Below are 10777 nucleotides of genomic sequence, written 5' to 3' on the forward strand. Positions count from 1 at the left end.
CACATCTCTGAGCCCAAAATTCACCATTTGTAAAATTAGGGATCAAAACAATCTATCGTATCACTGAGCTTAACGCAAGGAAGGAGTGCTCCGCAAGGGCCTGGCAAACTAGAACTGGGAAATGGGCTCCTGCCTGAGCGAGACCTTGCAGGACCTACCCTGGCTACCACCGCATTTCAACTCTTGCTGTTCTCCTCCCTGCCCGCTCTGCTCTGGCCACACCACCTGGCTGTTGTTTCCTGGACTTATCAACTCTATTCCCACCCTTGGGCTCTTGTATCAGCAGTTCCTTCTGCCTGGAAAGTTCTTTCCCAAGATGGCTTTATGATTTTTTTTTTTTTGGCTGCCTTCAGTCTTAGTTAACTCAGGATCTTTTGTTGCAGCCCAAAGACTCTCTAGTTGGGGTGGGTGGGCTCAGTAGTTGTGGTGCTGTGGTGTGGGTGTGTGGGGGGGTGGTTTAGCTGCCCCCTGACATGTGAGATCTTAGTTCCCACAAGAGGGATCAAACCTGTGTCTCCTGCATCGCAAGGCAGATTCTTAACCACTGGACCACCAGGACAGTCCCGATAGCTTTATGATTCACTCCTTTGCTTCACTCAGGTCTCTGCTCAAATGTGACCTCCTCAAAGAGGCCATGCCCTGACCCCTATGGACACTGGCACTCACTATCTCTCTCTCTAATCCTGCTTTATTTTTATTTGTTGTGTTAATCACTATCTGACATTATATATTCATTGACTTATTGTCTGTTTCTCCCAGACTGTGAACCTCATGGCAGCCGGGGGTTTTGTCTTTTGCTCACTGCAGTATTCCTAGCCCTTGGCACATGGGCCACAGATGAAGTGCTCAATACGTGTTTGTTGAACGAATAATTAACCTAATGGTCGATTAATTCACAGGGGACTCCAAGCATCTGTTCCCGGCCCTCCAGCCCAATCTAAATAGGAAAAGAGAGACCCAAAGAGTGTGGATGGCCAGAGGCCAGGACCCAGCAGCTGGGGTTTGGGAGACTCCCAATGTCCTGGGCTGGGAAGGGCAGGAGGAGAGATTCAGGAACACTTCCAGGAGGCCCCTGGAGGATGTAAGCAGGAAGATGGGAAAGGAGGGCATTTCTAACAAAGGAGCAGCCCAGCAAAGCTTGGAGGTGGGACTGAGGACATCAAGCCTCCTCAGGAGTCAGGCAGGCAGTTTCTGAGCCTCACACCTATCTGGATTGGCAGGGCAGAAACCCCGAAATCGAGCGCCCCCTGGTGGCCAAACCTTAGTGTGAACAGCCAAGTCTGACATTTATTGAGCGCTTTATCAAACATTCACAACAATGCTTTGGTGGGAGGCCTTGATTCCATTTTCAGCGGAGCAAATGGAAGATTTGAGAGGTTAAGTCACTGACCCAAGCTCACCCAGCTCTGCCTCTAGAATCTGAAGTCTGGAGAGCCGCCCCAGTTGCTCTTCATCCATCAGAGATTCAGGAGGTAGTGGGAATAAGGACTAATTCCACTGTCTTGAAGAGCCTCAGGTGGGGCTCCAGAGAGGTGACCCCAGGCCAGTTATGGGCCTCGGGCTACAGCCAATGAGATCGTGGTGCGGGTGAAATGAGATGGCCCAGCGCCAGCAGTACACCCAGCGCTCACACAGAAACACCATGAGTGCTGTAACTGACATGTCCATCCAGCTGCGTGTTTGTGCTTAGCCCACTACAGGCAAACACGATCATCAGGCGGGCAGTAGGCGATCGAGAGGGGTTAGGGCTATCTGAGCACGTCCAGAACCCCACAGAGGTACAGGCAAGCCTGTACAGCAGCCCCCTAATTCCCACTCACTCAGGAATGGAGGTCGTTTAGTGCTCCCCTCTCTGAGACCTAGGAGTCCCCAGCCCCCAGCCCCAGGAGCCCAGAGCCCCAGCGTCTGCAGGATCGCAGGCAATAGGTTCCGTCTCTCTCCCAGCTGCACACGAAGCCCGGGCTCAGATAACTCGGGTTCATTCCGTGTCATTTATAGGCGGCCCCGTGCCCCCACGGTGCTGGATCCCCGCGGGGAACTGGAGTCTCTAGAAGTCAGGGACCGGCTCGGAAGTCAGCGGTCGGGACGGCTGCGGCTCCCGTGGCGGCCCCTCCTCGTCCAGCCCCCGGCGGCCCTTGCCGATGGCCAGGCGGGGCCGGCCGCGGTTCAGGCCGTCCAGGAGCGCGCAGGCCTGGCAGAGCGCGCGGCTGGCCAGCGCCCCGCAGCGGGAGCAGGCGCCGGGCGGCGGGGGCCGCGCGGTCGGGGCCAGCGCCAGGCGCTCGGCCGAGTGCACCAGGTCCAGCACCGCCGACGGCCGCGCCGCCTCCAGCATCTTGAGCAGGTCGCGCGCGTGGCCGCGGAAGGCCTCGGGTGCGTACACGCACTCCTCGGAGAAGTAGTCCAGGCGGCGGAAGTGCGCGTACAGCACCACCTCCTTCTGCGATGCCAGCTGCAGCGGGCGGCAGCGCGGCAGGGCGCCCCCCTCGCCCGGGGAGCCCAGGCCCCCGCCCCGCGCCAGCCGGCCCGCGTCGCCCCGCAGGAAGTTCATGAGCACCGTCTCCGCCATGTCGTCCGCGTTGTGTCCTGAGGGAGGGGAGACGGGAGCAGTGAGGAGGGGGCCGGGGCCGACGGGGCCTCGGGAGGAGACCCCGGGGCACCGCGGGGTGGCCTGCGGGAGGCTGCTGGGGGACCCGGCGAGAAACGAGAGGGCGACACACCCAGGCTCCCGTGGAGCAACGCGGGGTAACTTACTTACCCCCCACTTATCGCAGACCAAGCCCTCTGCTAGCAGTGAAAGTCCTTTAGGCTACACCTATCATTTCAGAGCTTCCCTGGTGGCACAGAAGGTAAAGAATCTGCATGCAGTGCGGGAGACCTGGGTTTGATCCCTGGGTCGGGAAGACTGTCATTTCAGTCTCAATTAAAAGTGTACTAAAGGGAATTAATTCCCTGGTGGTCCAGTAGTTAGGACCCTGTGCTTTGGATGCTGAGAGACCAGGTTCAATCGTTAGTTGGAGAACCAAAATCCCATAAGGCCAAAATACCGCCCCCCCCCACCCCCAACCCCCGCCACCACCACCAACAAAAAAATGTACTTCAGACTACACGGAAGTCATTTAATGGAGATGGGAAAGAGGACTGTTGTAGTAAGCAGAATCCCCCACCCCCCCAACCTGAAAATATATTGGGTCCCATGGTGAAAGAGATAAAGATTGCATATAGAATGAGGGTTACTAATCAGCCTAGCTGAGCCAAGTGGGCCCCAGGGTAATGACAGGGGTCCTTAAAGTTAAAGAATCAGGATGGAAGATGTGGGAACACAATCAAGGTCAGACCATGCAAGATGAGGACTCAGCTGCTGGCTTTGAAGCTGGAAGAAGGAGGCCTCCAAGAGGTAGCCTCTAAAAACTGGAAGAGGCAAGAAAATGGACTTTCCAGTAGATTCTTCAGAGGAATGCCAACCAGTGAGACCTCTGCCTGAACTTTAATCTCCAGATCTAACCTAATGCATTTGTGTGTGTGTGTGTGTGTGTTTTCCATTTGTGTTGTTTTAAGCCACTCAATTTGTGGTGATTTGTTACAGCAGCCATAGAAAACTCATAGTAGTTGACAGAAGTGCCTTTGATGGCACAGACTGCAATGTTTTTGTGTTGTCTTTGTTTAGAGGGACCAGGGAGAAAGTAAGGGAATATTTACACAGCATTAAAAAAAAAAAGCACTGGTTCTGACAACCATCGTTGCTCACCTGGACCACCCACAGCTGCCACCCTCCAAGCTCATGTCCTTTGCTCCGCCCTTGCCTCTCCAACCCAGGCGCCTCACCCCTGCTCTACTGTGCTTTTCAGAGCCTTTGTCAGCCATTTCCCCATTGCTCAAAGGATCAGATGTTAACGCCTCACCATCAAAAGGGGAAAGTGGATCTGAACTCCACCCACTGCTCTGGTCTTCCTGGGGCCCCTCAGACTGGCCCGGGCACAGATGGTTCCCTCTGCCTGGAACAACCTCCACCCCCCTCAAACATCACTCCTCTTCACCTCCTCACCCAGAGCCCCCGGATCTCAAAAGCCCTCCCTCATCCCCTCTCTCCACACCATAAGGTCCTCTTTTTGCTCCATGTAATTTTTCCCAGTAGCATTTATGACCGTTTATCATTTTATATTTGTACTGTGCAAAGGTGCGGGCTTAGGTCTGTCCCGGGCATTGCTGTATTCTCAGCCACAGCCCGATGAGGATGTGAGCGTATTTAATATAAATGTGTGTAGTGCCTACTCTATATATTAATAACAGCTTGGAGCTGGCATTTAGTAGAAACCCGGTGGTTGTCTGTTGAAGGAATGGATGAGAGCGAGAGAAGAAAAGAAGAGTTATGGAAAAGAAGAGGTGCCAACAAGAAAAAGAAGTTACGAGGCAGAGAGATACTTTCCAGCGATAGAGATGGATTCTGAAGAGAGACAGCTGGGGGCCATGAGACCAAGAGTATTAGAGACGATTACAGATAAGTAAAGACTCAAAGACCTAATACCCAGAGACTAACTCCTGCCACTCGGTTCTCCCACCTCCCACCCTCCTTGCCAAGCTGTGCAGACCAAGAGAGCGGCCAAGACTCAAAGTCTTTGTGATGCCCAGCCCATCCTGTTTCCTCCTGCCCGCACCACCCTGGCAGTAACCTGTACTTTCAGGCCCCATGCTGGAGCATGCGCACATCCCCTTCTCCGTGTTCGGTGCTTTCCTCTAGGCTATTTATAGTCTCCATTACCACTTGGGCACGCACTGCAGCGCCCTTACAGTGCCCTATCCCGCGCATGCGCCCCTCCCACCATGCCCCCTCTGGGTCGCGCCTGCGCTCACCGGTCACGACGTGCGTGGCTCCCACGAGGCGTGCCCCTTCCTCCAGCGCGCGGCGCCGCAGCACCCCGCAGAAGGTGCAACAGGCGCGGCTGCGGCCAGAGCCGGCCGTGCTGCGGGCCACGGCGTCCATAGTCCAGCCCCCGAAGAGGTCAGCGTAGGCCACGACGGTGAGCGGGAGCTCCCAGCGCGCCGCCTGCCGCCTCACAGCCGCCAGCGCCGCGTCTCGGTAGCCGCCGATGCCCTCGTCCACCGCCACGAGGTGCAGCGAGATGCCCAGGCGCGGGGCCAGCTCACGCAGCACGTGTGCCAGCACCGTGGAGTCCTTGCCGCCCGAGGCGCCCACGGCCACCACGGCGCCAGGCGGCAGCAGGCGGCCCGCGACGACCGTGTGCAGCACCTCGGCCTCGAAGGCGGCGCAGAAGCAGGAGCCGCACAGCGCCTGGCCCGAGCGCGGACGGCGGAGGGCGGCGCGCGCCTTGTGGCAAGAGGCGCACTGCGGGGCGGGCATCGTGGGGTCCTGGAGAGGCGGGAGGGGTCGGCTTCTCCTGGATGGGTGGAGAGGGGAGGCGGGTTACACGTGGATTCCGGATTACGGGTCGTTGCTTACAGAGGGTAGTGTCCCTGCCGAGAATAGTGGGGACCAGGTAGGCTTCTTCCAGAGTAGTTGTAGTACTTAGTAGTTTAGTCGCTAAGTCGTGTCCGACTCTTGCGACCCCTTGGACAGGAGCTGCCAGGCTCCTGTCCATGGGATTCTCCAGGCAAGAATACTGGAGTGGGTTGCCATTTCCTTCTCCATCTTCCAGAGTAAGGGAGGGTTATATGTATACAGTTGACCCTTGAACAACGCGAGGATTGGGAGTACAACCAAATTCCACATAACTTTGCAGTCGGCCTTCCATATCTTCCCTGTTCCAAGTCCAAGGATTCAACTAAACTGCGGATGGTGTAGTATTGTATGTATTTATTGGGAAAAAAAAAAGTCTGAGTCTCAGTGGAGCAGTTCAAACTCATGTTGTTCAAGGGTCAAATGTTTGACCCTTGAAGGTTTAAGGAGGCTAGTGCCTCCAGGAAGGCTTCTTGGATTACACCCATTACACACCAAGGAGAGAGAAGTAGCTGGTTGGGGGTGAAGGGTGGAGGGGAGAGGGAGAGATAGGCAAGTTAGGTTGGATTCTGTTTGGAGGGATGGAGGTGCATATTAAGGACCCGTTTCACAGTCTCCGGGGAAGCCACCCCTCTTACAACCCTGATCAGAAGGACAGGTCACTGACCTGGGCTTCCAGGGCTGCTCAGAGAGCTTGGGAAGGGTCAGTGATCTAAGAACAGAAGGAGGCAAGGGGACTGCCAGCAGTTCTGTTAGGGGAAGGGGGATAAACAGGAAAGACCAACTGAATTTCACTTTGGTGGGGGTGGGATGCTGTCTCTAGGAATGGGTCCCGACTGTATCCTCTGAAAGGCAGGGCAGTCATCTCAGAATCTCCTGCAAGCTTCTGTGGCCTTATCAAGAGATGGATCAGCCCATCTTTGACTCCTTCTGTTCCCCCCACCTCATTCCTCCCCACCCAGCCACAATTCCCTCCCTTCTTGGACCCACCTGCCAGGGGAACCCATAAGAACCCACCAGACTGAGTCCCTCCCCTCCAGGGCACCATCATCTCCGGGCTGGACTATCATAGTGCAGTAGCTTCTGAGCAGTTCATCCTGTTTCCAGGATTTCCCATAGAGTGTGGAATCATTTTATGTGACTCGCATGCTTACTGTCTATAACACCAGTTAGGTGCCAATGCAACTCAGCTGTCTGACAGGCATCGCAGAACCCAGATTCCTGATCCCCCTTCCCAAACCTGCTTCTCTCAGCTCTGTCCCTCCAGCTACTCAGGGCAGGAGCTTTGTGTCCCAGGACACTGAGCTGCTTTCTCCATCCCTCTTAACTCTCCCTGTAGGTGATTCCAAATTGCAGTGTAAGGTCTCAACCTTTCCTCCAAATGCCCCACTGAGAATGTACCTGGGGCATGTCCTCAAATCTCAAACCCCATACATCCAACTAGAATGGAGCAAATCCTGTTTGTAGCTTCAAAACAGACCCAGAAGCCCAGCACTCCTTAGCATCTCCACAGCTGCGACCCTGGTCTGAACCATGTCTCTCTCCTGGATACTGCAGGAGGCTCCTCCTTGGTCTCCCTCCCCTCCCCTCCCCTCCCCTCCTCTACACGCAAAATTGTCCACAAAACTGCCCAGGGTCTTCTCTACATCCTCCCATGCATCTCACCTCACCCCTGCCACTCTGGCTTGATTCTCCCTCGCTCTCCTCATTTGCCTCCTGCTCAGCCTCTTTTGGAGAGGCACCTTCGTGGTTCCCAGGTCCTGCCCAACTCGTTTTCCTTGTGGGTGACTGAATCACGATGTCCATCAGGCTCGTCCTTCAAATGTCCCATTGAAGATACCCACCAGTTCTCCAGAATCCTAGGTACCCAAACTGACCAGTCCCCTGCTCCCCACGGAGAAACCTGTTCTTGCCCAGCTGTTCCCTGCTTGCTGAGAGTACCACATCTCCACCCAGCTCCTCCGTAGGACAGGACATAAAGTTACTCTGGACTCATCTCTCTTCTCCCCCTAAATCTACAGTCACTAGGGCCCAGGAACCTGCCTCCTGAATGAGGAAGACTCCACCAGGAAATGAGTCTGCAGATTTTCAGTGGCTCACAGGCCATGAAACAGCTTTAATTTTAATTCTGAGAGAGATGGGAGTCATGGGAGGGTTCTGTGCAAAGGAGGCAAATGATCTGACTTAGGTTTTAAAAGTTTCCCTTTGGCTGCTGTATGGGGAACAGACTGTGGCAGGCAGGGAGGCCAGAGAGGAGGCTATGGTGATCGTCAGTGAGATGATGTTGGCCTGGACTGGGGTGCTGGCAGTGGCGATGACAAGAAAAGGTGGGGTTTTGGATCTATTTTGAAGGTAGGGTCCGTAGGACTTGCACAAGACTTGGATTGGGGTGGGATCATGAGAAAAGAGAGGAATGAAGAATGATTTGGAGGCTTGGGCCTGAGCACCTGGGAGGATGATGGGAACATTTAGTTGTGGAGGAGGCTGACTAGAATTCCATTTGGACACGTCAGATTTGAAACGTGTATTAAGCATCTTCCCCTCGAAAATTTTATAGACCCCAGGCTGGCTCAGGCGCCCCCTCTGGGGTCGCAGAGCCCCTTGTAGGCCTCCATCCCAACCGGATCACGACGCTACCCTTCATGGTGACAGGCCTGTCACCCTTCCCCTGTCCTGTGAGCTCACTACAAGCAGGGAGGGACAGGGTCTGGCTCAGCCACCACTGACCCCCTGCCTTGCAAGGGATTTGGCAAAGGATCGGGGCTCAGTAAAGATCTGTATGCTGAGGGAATAAGCGCCCCCAGAAGGCGGGGCCCAGACCCCAAGTGAGATGCCTCCAGATCGCAGCTTTGTCAGAATGATGGGTAGTGTGTAACATCATTCTATCAAGACGGATTTCAGGACAGTGTAGGGACCTCCTGGAAGTATCCAGTTGGGGGTGAGGGCAGGGAAATGGTCGAATTTCCCCGAGCCCACGCGGGGGAGAGGGGTGGGCGGGCCAGAGACAAGCTGGACCGCAGAGCCCACAGTGAGGATTCCGGTCAGTCGGCCTCTGGGATACAAGCATTGGGACGTCAGAGGCGAATGTTATCACCCCCGGAGAGTTCCTCAACCTTCGCACGGCACCGCAACAAAGAGCGGGCGCTCAGGGGCCGACCAGGTCCGGGAGGAAATAACTCACCTGAGTAGAACGCGGTGCTGGATCGTCCAAACTGCCTAACACGCGGAACTCCTGTACGGAAGTGGCTCCGAGACTACGACTCCCACAAGGGTTTGGGCGCTGTATTGCCTACGGCTCCCATAGCCCCACGCGACGGCTCCACCTGAAGCAGCGGTGGTTATTGAGGCCCTCGGCCTACAACTCCCAGCAGTCCCTGCGGCCCCTTATTTCAATCTGCCTACTACTCCCAAAATCCACTGCGCTGTTTCCTTCTGCGCCTGCGCATGGGCAAGGGACGCGGAGCGCGTACTGTTAACTAGGGTAGTGAGTTGTTACCGTGCCGGACGCTTAAAAGGCGAAGTGGCTGCATTCGATTATCTGCTTTTGTGGGATTACGATAGGCTTTTAGAAAGACTGTAGAGCACATTGGACTTCCTTGGTGGCTCAGACAGTAAAGCGTCTGCCTACAATGCGGGAGACCCGGTTTCAATCCCTGGGTGGGGAAGATGCCCTGGAGAAGGAAATGGCAACCCACTCCAGAACTCTTGCCTGGAAAATCCCATGGACGGAGGAGCCTGGTAGGCTACAGTCCATGGGGTCGCAAAGAGTCGGACACGACTGAGCGACTTCACTTTCACTTTGTTTCATAGAGCACATTATTTTTGCCCTTTGAGTTTGGGTCGCAGCCATGTGAATCTTGTCCTCCACATTTTATTGGTAAAAGCAGTAATGAGCTCAGTCCAGATTCAAGAGGAAGACGTAATAAATTTCGTTGTGTAATAAACGAAGTTTATTACTATTTTGCCTTAAGGAAGTGGTGGGATTGTTTGGAGCTCTTTGGAAACTAGTACCTACAGCTACTTATCTGTCTGTCAACTGCTCCCTCTATTTGATGAGGGGGATTAGCCCTTTCTGTCAGGCATGTTCAGAAAATGAAATGGGATCATATATGTTAAGGGATAGAACAAAGCTTTCACCTTACCCAGTGCTTGGACCAGTGTGTCAACAGCCTAGCGTTTTCCAAAAAACATTCCTGAGGGTGGCCAGAAGGTCAAGGAAGACGAACAGAGATCTTCTTTTCCCTGGAGTCCCTCCTCCCAGGTAGACCTGGCCCTTCCCGGCACGTCTGACATATTGTTGACCCTCCTGAATCCAGACCGAGGGTCCTTGTTCTTTGTGGTCAACCTCCCCTCCCCCTCCCCAAGGCTGCAGACATTCCGAGTCACCAATCAACTCCGAATCAGCACCACGGATAGCGGCATCGCCGTTTCCTAGGGATCCCCAGAAACCAGAGAGAACCCAAGGGGTGCAGAGGTGGGGTTGGTCACAGACAGAGCCCAGAGCTTGGTAGCTGGTGGAGGATCCCCAGCACAGTGGGAGAGTGAATGGGATTGGGAACATGGTACCTGAGCGTCCTGGGTCATCTGCAGAACTCACATCACTTGTGAGACCCTGAAAGTCCCCACTATGTCTGTTTGGCCTATTCCTCTCTGAGAACTCACCCTTTAGTCCAGAGAAGCAAGAGCCCCACCCATCACATGTCTTTGTTTCCCCACCACAGGCACTTTCCCTGTCTCATTGGAATTGTCGGATGATCTGTCTCCCAACCAGATGTCGATATTCTCAAGAGCAAGGGTTGAATCTTTACTAAAAACCTAAAGGTACAGTGTAGTTGGTTGGTGAGTGAATGAAATTTCTTCCCTCACCTCATGGTAAGAGTTGACAATTCTTCCCTCTCATATTAACATACACTTCCTATCACCCAGCCCAATGAACCCTAAGCTGTCAACTGATGAACTGACTTCCTGTGCAATTCACTTGCCCACTCTGGACCTCAGTGTCTTCTTCAGCAAATTGAATAAGTGGGGTTAAAAGTCCTCCTAAACTCTGATGGCTTGTGGTCAAAAGTTCCTCTTTCACCCACCATTGGATTCTCCGTGACTTCCCTCTGTCTCTTCTCCGATTCTTCTGTTTTTGTTTGCAAATTAGGGACCATAGGAAACAGCCCTTCTGAGCACTGAGATACTATAACTACCCCTGCTAGGAGACAGTGAGTCGGTCAGGATAGAGGGGGTCCAAAAAGGGGATGGGGCTGCAAGATGAGATATCAGCTGAAAAGGCAAGAGTTGATGATGGTGTGGGCATGCCCATGTATGCATATACCC

General features: G+C 54.3%; 1 protein-coding gene across 1 annotated transcript; it reads right to left on the bottom strand.

Moving 5' to 3' along the window:
• Positions 1–1261: 1261 nt before the first annotated feature.
• CTU1 (cytosolic thiouridylase subunit 1) lies at positions 1262–8797 on the bottom strand. Its single transcript, XM_070772221.1, has 3 exons — positions 8634–8797; positions 4849–5393; positions 1262–2583 (listed from the first exon to the last, which is right to left on the bottom strand). The coding sequence occupies exons 2-3, from the start codon at positions 5354–5356 to the stop codon at positions 2048–2050; spliced, it is 1044 nt and encodes a 347-aa protein (XP_070628322.1). The 5' UTR covers positions 5357–5393; positions 8634–8797; the 3' UTR covers positions 1262–2047.
• Between the last annotated feature and the right edge of the window lie 1980 nt (positions 8798–10777).

The sequence above is a fragment of the Bos indicus genome, chromosome 18 (assembly GCF_029378745.1).
Source record: "Bos indicus isolate NIAB-ARS_2022 breed Sahiwal x Tharparkar chromosome 18, NIAB-ARS_B.indTharparkar_mat_pri_1.0, whole genome shotgun sequence".
Lineage (NCBI taxonomy): Eukaryota > Metazoa > Chordata > Mammalia > Artiodactyla > Bovidae > Bos > Bos indicus.